General features: G+C 32.8%; 1 protein-coding gene across 6 annotated transcripts in view; it reads left to right on the top strand.

Moving 5' to 3' along the window:
- The window catches only part of DPYD (dihydropyrimidine dehydrogenase), an 851480-nt gene that overhangs the window by 197426 nt on the left and 641574 nt on the right, over positions 1-12480 (top strand). For all 6 annotated transcript variants that reach the window (XM_042997970.1, XM_042997965.1, XM_042997967.1 and 3 more), the window contains exon 4: positions 1931-2018. In XM_042997970.1, the coding sequence (XP_042853904.1) occupies positions 1931-2018 (88 nt within the window). The remainder of the gene's footprint in view (positions 1-1930; positions 2019-12480) is intronic.

The following is a 12480-nucleotide window of genomic DNA, read 5'->3' as shown; positions in this document are numbered from 1 at the left end:
TTAATTTAGAGAGAAGGCTAAGGGCACAAACCAGAGAAAAGAGATCAGATTTAAAAACAAGATATTAATTAGGTGCTGAGAAATTGGTTCAGACAATGAAGAGAACTCTCCTACTCACAAAAGAATGACAAGGAGACCAGTATTGTTTTCTCAAAGGAAATGAACCAAGGTCTTTACACATGGAAGTAGATAGAAAATGAGCTAGCTAGTCACCTTTGTCACCAAGCAGTGTAGGATTCATTCTCAATGAAATTCTTGGAGAATTCTGGACTTCTTACAGGAGTGACAGTGGTGTATCTTAAGTTTCAAATTTCCAGCCTGATTCTTCTCTACTCCTGTTCTCCCTGTGTGACAGACCAGACTGCATTAGTTTATGTACCTTGTACTTTTCTCCAGACCTGGGCACATACTGACTTATTCTCTTGAGTGACCTTACACTCCAAATCCCACCATTTTCCTCTTCCCTAATGCCCACTCATTCTTCACTCTTCCTTTTGAGTGTTACTCCTCCCAATCAGCTTTCCCTGACTCTCTGCCTCCAGTACTACAGTTCCTCTGATATCCTCCCTGAGCATGCTATTTTCACCCAAATTCACATTGACAACTACAGTTGCCTTTTATATGTGTGAACTTCCTCCAAATCTCAAGGTGCATGAGAGTAGGACCATGGTGGTCATCAATTTTATATCCAAGGTTCTGCCATGTAACAGAGACTGATTAGATTTTTTATTAAGTGAATGAATAAATGAATGAATAACACACATAATGTGCAAATTAAGGACCATTCTAGCCCGTGATTTCAGTCCTGAAGTAGTAATTATACAATCATGATTCTTGCTGTGTGGATCGAACCATGTATAGCAGAATCACCTCAAAGGCTTTTTAGTTTTTTTTTCAAAATAGTTTCCCAAGCCAATAACTCAGACTCAGGAGGGGTTCCTCTGTGGAAACTGTGACATTTACCAAGCTGGTCCTTAGGTACACTAAAGTTTTAACATGTCTCTGGTCAGTTCTCCAGGAAGCAGATTCTGAGATGGGATTAGTATGCAGGAAATTTATTAGAAGATCAACATTTGTGCAACAGTGAAGGAATCAGGATTGGACAGACAGCCATAATAAAGGCTGCAATGGATTTCTGCAGACTTGTTCCCCAAGTCTGGGCAAGGGGACTGGGCTCTAACCTCTTCATTGACCTGTAATTGGAAGCAGGCTGCTACTAGAAAGGGGACACGACCTTGGTTGAGCCTGTTCTCTTTGACTAAGGGCACAGCAGCAGGGGAATAAATGCTTCATTCTGGAAGGGGGTGGATCTGGGCTATGCATTGAAGCATGTACTACAAAGGCCAGTTGCCGTGTGAATAGTTTAGAGGTTAAAGAACATCAGAAAATTGGAGGGAGAGAGAGATGATGGGAGGGAAAGAAGGAGGGATAGAAGAAATGTGGGAGACAAAGTGGGAGGGACGAAGGGTGGAAGAAAGGACGTTACAAGCAGTAAAATGACAGAGACTTTGCTTTTGTGTGTGTATAATAATTGCGGGCTTCAAGGCATACAAAACTTTTATCATTAAAGACTGCATTCTCTGAGCACTGTCAGTTTAGTGAGAGGTCAAAAAAGACTGATTTAGTAAATGAGTGAATGATGTATCTTAAATAAATATGATCCTTTTAATCTCTAGGAGGAACATGGAGAGAAGGGGCAGTTAACCTGAGTGGTGCTATTTTATACATCTCAGAAGGTGTACAAAAAATGAAACCCAGATACTCTATGTTTACTGCTTAAAAAAAGATTTTGTACCTAAAAAAAGCACAATTTTATTTGTTCTTACTAGACACTAACTCTGAATGGGTGTAGGGTAGAGAATATATATATATATATAATATTATCTCACTTACCTTATAGTTTCTTTAATCTGGTTATATTATTTCTTAGGTGCCTGAAATGTGCTGATGCCCCCTGTCAGAAGAGCTGTCCAACTAATCTAGATATCAAATCATTCATCACAAGTATTGCAAACAAGGTAAATTCATATTTAGCTCTGCAAATAAAATTAACAGCATTTGATCTTGATGTCTGTCTACTATGACCTGTGTTGGTAAATTGGGTTAAAGTATTAGAAATGTGATTTCTATAGGCATGTGAAAATGTACCACATTTTATTAATTAGCCTCTTCCAAGTTTTGATATAATTATTGTAAAAATGCATGTTTATTGTTTATTGATTTAAAAGATTAGTTTGTGTTGAAAATAATGATTTTTTCATCCAAGGCACTCACTGAATAGATTGACTCTAGCTTAAGCTTGGTAAATGCTTATAGATAGGAACTGTCATTGATTATCAAAACACATTTCAAATTTATTAAATATCTGCTCTAAAATATGTTTTGGTATGAAGCCTCACACACTGAGACACGTCAAGGAATTGTACTTTTCCCTGGGGCTAAAATTCAAATAATTTTATTTAAGATTTGGAATAATTCATACACACTAGATAGACTTATAACCAAAAAACCCCAACACCAAAAAATAGAAACCAGGCTTTTGTGAGCATAAGTAGAACAAAAGGAGTTTCAACCTTTTTTTTTAAACCAGTGTAAGACTAAGCACAGTTTTTCATTCACTTAGTGAATTTTTGATTAATTAAATGATTAATTAATAGTATCTTTTCTTTGTGAAATGAGTATTTGTGAGCTCTTCGCCAAGTGTCTGATGCTTTATCAAATGAGCAGGAGATGAAGGAGGTCTTCCTATAAGGATGTAGAGAATTCTTTTTTTCACAAGGTTTGACATTTATGTTCTAAAATGCTGTAAAAATCCAATAAATGCTCCTTCAACAACCAGGTACCTTTTTTATAAACATCATTTCTCAATGTCAATTATTTTAAAAAAGTATTTCAAGAGAAAAATGGTACATTTGTATAGTTTTAAGATTTCAAAAGAAAGGTTAAAACTTAGGTATACAGTATGATATTAATCTACATGGTCATCTTTATTAGGATTTTAAGTCTAGGTTAAATTTTAGATTGACCACTTATTGTGAACCCAGGAAAAATCACTTATTTATGGAAGAAAGACAGCATCTGTCCTACAAGGTTGTGGTGTAAACTAAATACTTGTATGTGAAAATCTCAAACATACTATTTTTTAGAAAATAATAATTTTTTATTATTTAAAAATATTTTGTTGATATGGAATTATTAATTATCCTATTCATTCAATATGGTAAATGGTATACAAGGGATTACTATTTTTATAGCTGTTATATTTATTGAGTAGCTGCTATGTACCAAACACAGTGACAGGTATTGCATCCCTGCTACGGCCCAGCCTTTTAGAAGTTCATAATTTATACGCAAAAGCAGGTACATAAAAAATTAAAAAAAACCACTCTAACTATAACTGAATGTGGTTAGTGCTGCAACCTATGCAATCTAGAAAGTGTATTCAGCATGCACAAAAGCAGGAATGTATATATGTGGTAAGTTTAGGCAGATGTAATAAATTCATTGTGGCTGTAAAAGGGCCTAGATTACATAAAAAAGAGTGATGGGAAAGAGACAAGGCAATTAGATTGGGATTCACTTGTGAAAATATATTAATTCTATGCTCAATATTTGAGACTTAATCCTAGACATAGAGGAAATTATCAATGCTTTATATTTGTTTTGTAATTAGGAAGAAGAATTCTAGGAAGTGATCTCATTTATTAACTTCATGGTATACCACACATCTATCATCACAAGACCTGTGTCTTATATGTGAAAATAAATAATTTATGTGAAACTTATATGTGAAACCTTCTTTGTTTAATAATGACTTCACAGAAAAGGAGTGAAACAAAATGTCCAGAGTTTGAAGTCTAATGTGTTTTGGCTAAAATTATTTCCAAGGTACCAGCCTTGACTTTAAGCATGAGACAGTATTACAATTATGATCCATGCTGGCTGGATGTTCCCTAGATATTCCAAAATTCATTATTGATATTGTGATTCTCATTAGCATATTCTCCATTCATTCAAGGTTTATACAATTTTATAGGAAAAAAAAAAGACAAATCGGATAATGGTATTCTTTGAGAAGTTTATAAAATGTCTAAGTAAGATCAGAAGCCTATTTTAGAAAAACTTTCTGTTTCATTAATTTGTTTTCTTTATTTCCTAATGAAGTGTTATACTTAGCTATTTATTTAAACAGATTTTATATGAAGAGAAAATATTTGGAGACGTTTAATTGAAAATGTGATTTTTCTATAGACATTTAGGGAATTCTATCGTTAAGTAGTGTTTTGTTGAAGAATCACTGTAGTAATCATAAAAGGTCAGAGATTCTTGTTCTTTAAAGCCTTCCGCTTTTTAGGTATTTACCAGCTGTGTACAATGTAGGCTGTCCCATACTGCTCTGCCAGTGGACCTCAACTCAGGAGGGGGGTTCTTTCCAGGTTGAGAGGGTAATTGAATCGCCAGACTCAATGAGCCTTGTGCCTCTTTGAGAAAAGGATGTCACTTGTATTGTATTGTGTTAGGTTTCTGTGATTCAGTGGAGTTTAGGCCAATACTTCCATTCTTTATTTTCTTACAAACTGGATTACAGCTCTAGTTTTCAAAGGTACAGTCAATTCCATTGTACCTCCTCAGTCAGTTTTTCTCTGTTTCATTCATGCAGGCTGTTGTTCTCAATTGTATCTCTCAATCGGAAGTACACGTTTCAGAGTCATCAAACTGTGAATACTGGGTTATATTTCTTGATAGCTTCCCTTTGGAAAAAAAAAAAACAAACAGCACTTTATATCAGAATGCATGAGGCCAATCTATAAATGTAATGAAAAAGAATCACTGTTTTTAAAAATGTTCTTTTGTTTCATGATGCTTTATTTTAAATAATAGAGATACTTTCTCTTTTCAAAATTTTCAATACAATTGTAAAGCATTGATTTTTCCACCTATTTGCATATTTTATGGAGTCTGTGTGCCCAGATTTGTGTGGCTTTTATACCTAGATAAAAAAATTTAATAACACATATTACAGAAAAGCTGACTAAATGAATCGATGTAAAATAAAAATCTCTTATTTATCATAGAACTCTACTGAAAGTAACTAGAAGTCAGAGGAGCAACGAAATTTAACCAGCAGAATTCATTTGATAAATGCTATTGACAACAATATTTTAATTTAAAATACTGATATATGTGCGTGTATGTGTGTGTGTGTGTATACTCACATATACACACACATGCATGTACCTGATGCAAGTGTTACAAAACAGAAGTGCAGTGAGTAGATTTACTTCATCCTCCTTTTGAGTTTGCTTTTCAATTGCAGTGGCTAAGTGGTTTAATACCTTTATCAAGTAAAATGTTGATCACTTCCAGAATAATCTTCTAAAAGCATAGCTCTAATTATATTACTCTCTTGTTCAAAAAAAAAAAAAAACAGTAGTGGCTTCCTAGGTCTTAGAAACTAATGTCCAAACACATAACTTATTATGTAAGACCATTAGGCTTTCTCCCACTATTATGACAGAGAAATAAGGAGATGAAAAAATATTAGGAAGTCCATAACTTAATATGCAATAGTGTTTGAAAATATGAATATTTTAGATGTGTAAAATAAAAAGGTAGAGATAAGGTTTCCTTCAGTACCCAAGGTTAGTTCCCTCACTTGTTTTGCTAGATGATAACTGTGAGCACCTCTGTTCATTCTAAGAGGACTGTCAGAAACTTACCTGCCTGCTGCCATAAAATGACACTCAAGAGAACACAGCTTTTAAAAACTCTGTTATGCTCTAGAGAGTAAGCAAGCCACTATCCTGTAGAGTTGGATATGCCATTTGGTTGAAATAAATAGTTCTGAATTCATGTGTCCATTTCCTTTACAGTTAAGATGCCAATATTTGAATAATGTGAAAAATGTATTTTTCTAGGACTGAATATATTCAAATTTTTATGACTACTTTATGGCATGGGTCTGTATCATTTAGGGTACTCATCTGAGTGGGTCTTCCAGCACAAAATACTATACTTCAAATAAGCTTGTCCCTAAGTCATAAAACAATGTTTTCTGTATATCAATTTTATCCTTTTACAACTCCAAGACATAGTATTGTTAATGCTTTATTAGTCAGTGTTTGATTAGCTTTATTCACGTTTTTCCTAATTTTCTTCATTTTTTTTCTTTTTCTAATCTTTTTATTTTCCATATTGGAATTTCCATTGGAAAGTAGTTTACTTTTGCTTACACTGATGCTATTGAAAAATTAATAGAAACTTAATTATTTCTCATTTGATATTACATGTCTTTTGTAATATCTGTCTTTGAACCTTAATTATTGCTCATTTGGTGCTTTAAAGATCTTTTTATTTTCATTGTTCAACTAAACAGTGATTTATCTAAGTTGGATTTCTTTTTATTTATCCTGCCTGGTTTGCCCTGGTGTTCTTGAATCTATGCATTGATGACTTTCCTCATTTGGGGGATTTTCTCTTTGACCATCATTTCCTTATGGAACTCTTATTAGATACATGTTAAACCATTTTACTCTGTTCTCCATGACGGTTAACTTATCCTCTTTATTTTGCATTTTTAAAAACTCTGCTAGCTTTTAAATCATTTTCTAAGCCTGTCATTTCTTTAAATATATAAAAATACTCATTTTTCATACTCTGGGAGTTCCACTAAAGTTTCTATCAGTCTGATTATACTGTTTGTAGTTCTGCTGGTTCCACTCATCATGCTTTGTTTCTTCATATGTTTATTTATTTTTTTTTACTTTGCTGATTTTCTTTGAAGCTTTATCTGTGGAAATTCTGTGAGGATCACAATGAATACATTTTATTTACCAGGGATTTATATTTGCTATGTTCTCAGAGGACCTGGAAATGGGATCCAGTGTTCACCTGGTTTAGCAAATGCCTTTAAGATGATTCCACTTATTTTTCTGTCTTATTGCCTTGTCATTTTCAGTCCTTGGACATGACAGATCATGAGTACATTCATGATCACTTTTTAAAAATATTTTACCTATAATTCTAACTTTTTAAATCTAATAACAAATAACTATTTCTCAATACAGGTGGAAAAGTACAATAATTTAAGACCTAATGGGTAGTCTAGAGCTATTGAAACACAGATTTTTATTAACAAATATTTAAATAGTAATTGGGAAGCTATAGGAAGAAAGAAACCTTTGGAAAAATAAGACAAAAAGATTTGCCACATCAGATCTTGAAACTAACTATACATCTTCTAAAATCGCCATGCAGTGTTGGTACAGGAATACATTTCTTAGGCAGATGAAAGTCTGTAAAGAGAACCAAGTAAATATGAGAAGATAATGTGTAATGAAGAATGTATTTCAGTTCAGTGGAAAATGATGGGTTCTTTGAAAAATAGTTCAGCACAGTTTTGAATTTACTTTTAAAACCCTTCATTAATCCATGTAACATAAACTTTAAATGGACTAACTTTTAAATATTAAAATGTTTTAAAAATAATTTGGAAGTCATAAATTATGTGAGAACAAATTTTACTATGCACATTTTAAAAGAAAAATTAACCAAACTTGAGACCAAGTGAGTTTTCTTTTTTTGTACCATGTATTAACTTCTCTGTTATCAAAAATTTCCTTGGTATTTAAATGAGAATAATAGCCTAACCCAGTATACACATGGGCAGAAGGTCGTAAACATTACAAAGAGGTAGTGCAAATGATTAATAGCCGTATTAAAGATTTCTTACTTCTATATTAGCCAGAAATATATAAATCAAAGGATGAGACACCACTTTCTCTCATCAGATTATTGAAGTTAAAAAGTTTAATAACCTCTGGGCACCTGGGTGGCTCAGTCACTTGAGTGACTTTTTTTTCCTATTGTTTATTCATTTTTGAGAGACAGAGACAGAGCGCGAGTAGAGGAGGGGCAGAGAGAGAGAGGGAGACACAGAATCTGAAGCAGACTCCGGGCTCTGGGCTGTCAGCACAGAGCCTGACACAGGGCTCGAACCCATGAACCGTGAGATCATGACCTGAGCCGAAGTCAGACACTTAACCAACTGAGTTACCCAGGAGCTCCAAGTGACCAACTCTTAATTTCAGCTCAGGTCATGATCCCTGGGTCATGAGATAGAGCCCTGCTTTGGGATCTGTGCTGAGCATGGAGCCTGCTTGGGATTCTCTCTCTTTTTGTCTCTCTCCTCTGCTCACATGTATACACTCTATGTCTCACTCTAAAATTAAAAAAAAAAAAGTTTAATAACCTCCTATGCTATTTAGCTGAAAGGAAACAAGAAACCTCATGCAGTAGAAATATGTTTCTAAATTATAAATATATATACCATTGTGCTAAGAATGCTGTATTATGTGCTCTTCCTAGAGAAATGAAGGTACCACCATATCATGGCACGTGTACACTCTATTTTATAGAAATTGTAGCATCATTTGAAGTAGCAAAAACTTGAGATGATATCGTGTCCATCATTATAAAAATTGCTAACTCTATATTATTTATTACATATTGTATATTATTTACTATGTTTTTATATTCATATTATGGAATGTTATGAGGCTATTCTTAAAATATGTTATTATTGTATTTATTGACATAGAAGGGTATCTCTATTAAGTGAAAAAAAGTAAGTTGCATACTAATATGGATAACATAATATTATGTTTAGAAATAAAACCCAGTTATAAACAAAACATGGCATAGACATATAATTTAAACTAGTTTCCTGAGTTGATTGAGGTTGAAGGAGAGGTGAAGAGAAGTTATTAACTTTTTTTTTACAAACCTACATGTTATTTTACAATGAATATGTATATTTTTAAATAAAAATAATAAAGTAGGGGCACCTCGGTGGCTCACTTAAGTGTCTGACTCTTGATTTTGGCTGAGACCATGATCTCATGGTTAAGAGGTCAAGCACTATGTCAAGTGCTGAGCATGGAGCCTGCCTAAGATTCTCTCCCTCTCCCGGTGTCCCTCCTCCACTCCCTCTCTCTCTCCCTCTCTCTTAAAAAAATAATAAAATTCACTAGTAAAATAAAATATAATCAAGCTGAGAGGATACAGAGTAAAATGTGACAAGCCCTATTCTAAGTTTTTATTTTAGTGTAAACAGAAAAAGATCCAAACTTTTTTCCCTCTAAATAAGTAATAATTCAAAATTCCTTGAATAATATATTCTCCCAATGTCCTGAAATGCCACATTTATCATATATTTAATTCCATATTTATTTAGGTATGTTTTCAAACCCTCTATTTGTCTTAGCAATCTATCTTTGACAGGACCAAGGTATTTTAATTACTATAATGAGTTATACACCTTATCATTAACTAAAGCCATTTTCCTGATATTACATTTATTTTCAGAATATCCTAACTCTTTTCTGCATATAAAACTAATTTTATAAAATAAAAAGGCTCTAAAAATAATTATTGAACATTGTGTTCAGAGTATACTAAAACATTAATTTAAAATTATTAATGCAAATGTATGCCCATTTTGCCTCATTCATTTATCCGTTGCTATAACATTAACTGTGTATTCCAGAATTCAGTCTTTAATTTTAATATATAACTTCCCAATATTGAATCTGGAAAATGATAGGACACTGAATTTACATGTGTTAAAAGACTGGAATATTATTTTCAAAATGTCCCATCTTCTTTCTTGTGCTGAAAAAGATAAATGGATATTACATTGTCTATTGAGTCATTAATGCTCATGCAAAATCTATCTTGTTTCTGTTTTGTAATATCTGTCTTTGGACCTTTAAAAGGTTACATTTTTACTTTTAATCACAGCTAATACAGTGTGTAATAGTAACTCCTTTTCTTCATATTTATTTCAAAAGATGAACATTTATTTCTGAAAAACCTTCTGTAACTCAAAGCCCTGTTAGTCAAGTCAATCTGTTACAAAATGTAAGTGATATAAAATGTAAAAGTTATGTCACTATAACTAAATGAGAAAAGATTTCCACTATACAACTTAAGTCAATTTTATATGAAACAAGTAATACCACATTGTTTGCGGTTGTATGTTATGTATGGGACACATTTGAACATAAGCCTCAGTAAATATTTTTAAAAACTTCAATTATTTTAAAAATAGAACAGTGATATCTAGTCTTATGTATGTATATGTAAATTAAACTGGCATCACAACTTTTTTCTATAGTATAATTAGGACTATGGAAAATCTGTGTGAACACATAAGATACTAGTTAGAATAATTTTAATAGTAATAGGTCAAAATCAATGTAACAGAATCTAGACAAATGGAATTTTAATCTGTCTTGCTATCTCATTGTATAGAAAAGAAATCTGAAACCAAGCAAGGCTAAGTGACTTATCCCAGATCCCATGACTACTTGATAGAATAACTGAATTTTCCTTATTTTTTCATTTTTTCACCAGTGTGTTTTAGGTCTGCATCACACTACACCATATAAAGTGTGTTTGTTATTTGTCATTATTAAAATATAAAATATATTTGCAAATGACATATCTGATAGGTAGTATACAGAATCTGTAAAGAACTTACCAACTCAATATCCAAAAAACCAATAATCCAGTTACAAAATGGGCAGAAAACATGAATAGACACTTTTCCAAAGAAGACATACAGATGGCTCACAGACACATGGAAAGGTGTTTAGTATCAGTCATCATTAGGGAAATACAAATCAAAACCTACAATGAGATATACCTCACACCTGTCAGAATGGGTAAAATTAACAACACAGGATACAACAGAAGTTGGTGAGGATGCAGAGAAAGGAGAACCCTCTTACACTGTTGATGAGAATGCAAAGTGATGCATTCAGATTCTTATGGAAAGAGCCCAAATGTCCATCGATTGATGAATGGTGAAAGAAGGCGTGGTGTATATATACAGGGGAATATTATTCAGCCGTAAAAATGAATGACATTTTGCCATTTGCAACAATGTGGATGGAGCTAGAGTATATTATGCTAAGCGAAATAAATCAGAGAAAAACAAATACCATATCATTTCACTCATATGTGGAACTTAAGAAATGAAACAGATGAACATAGGGGAAAGAAAAGAGGCAAACCATAAAACGGACTCTTAATTGTGGACAACAAACTGTGGGTTGCTGGAGGAGAGGTGGGCGGGGGGATGGGCTAAATGGGTGATGGGCATTAAGGAGGGCATTTGTTGTGATGAATACTAGATATTATATGAAAGTGATGAATCACGAAATTCTACTCCTGAAACTAATATTACACTATTTGTTAACTAGTATTTAAATAAAAAATTGAAACAAAAAGTAAATAAAATAAAAATTAAAAATAAACTGTATAAAATATAAATGTAAAATATAGGGTATAAAATATAGAGGATATTATATTTATATATACATATAAGCAACATATTTCTATCATGACAGTTTAGTAGGTGCTATTAACATCTTGAATGGTGGGTAAAATGTATAACACAGTAGACTTCATCTTAAAGAAATTTGGTTTTAGTTTTCAGAAAACTGGTAAATTGAAAAATATAAGTAAATTATTATAATCAAAACTAGTTTTAACTTTGAAAGTCGTAGTGGGTTTAAATTAATGGAGTAGAGACTTTTCTGGTAAATTTATTTGTACTCACTGTACAAATAGTGACTGACAGCTGGTTTTATGAGCCACAATATAATAATACAGTATGGTAGACACTGCAATACCCTGTCAATTAAGGGATCTCATATTCTTGTCAATGAAGAGCAAACTCTCACAAAATAATCTGACTTTATTTTGCTTGAAAAGATGAAGATAGGAGTGTTATAGTCTATTTCTTTTTTTTTTTCAATATATGAAGTTTATTGTCAAATTGGTTTCCATACAACACCCAGTGCTCATCCCAAAAGGTGCCCTCCTCAATACCCATCACCAACCCTCCCCTCCCTCCCACCCCCCATCAACCCTCAGTTTGTTCTCAGTTTTTAACAGTCTCTTATGCTTTGGCTCTCTCCCACTCTAACCTCTTTTTTTTTTTTTTCCTTCCCCTCCCCCATGGGTTTCTGTTAAGTCTATTTCTAATATCGTGAATAATGAAATTTTGTCTTTATTAGTAATTATACATATAATGTTCTACAACAGTCACTGAATTTGTTTTAAATCTTATTTTGGACAAGATTATTTAGGGTGAGATAATTTGTGCTCTCCCACCTTCAGTTTATAATTTTCCTATTGCATATTATTGTTATTCAGAATATACAGTCACACTTTCTTTTATGGCACTTGACTTTATTGTGCTTCGCAGATAATGTGCTTTTTTACAAATTGAAATTTTGTGAGAACGCTGCACTGAACAAGTCTGTTGGCACCATTTTCCAACAGCATTTGCTCACTTTGTGTCTCTGTCATATTTTGTAATTCTTACAATATTTCAAACCTTTAAATTATTATATTTGTTTTGGTGATCTGTGATCAGTTATTACTGGAGTAATGGTTAACATTTATTAC

This window comes from Panthera tigris, chromosome C1, assembly GCF_018350195.1.
Source record: "Panthera tigris isolate Pti1 chromosome C1, P.tigris_Pti1_mat1.1, whole genome shotgun sequence".
Classification (NCBI taxonomy): Eukaryota; Metazoa; Chordata; class Mammalia; order Carnivora; family Felidae; genus Panthera; species Panthera tigris.
The sequence above is the reverse complement of the archived record's forward strand: the minus strand, read 5'-3'. Positions and strand labels throughout refer to the sequence as shown.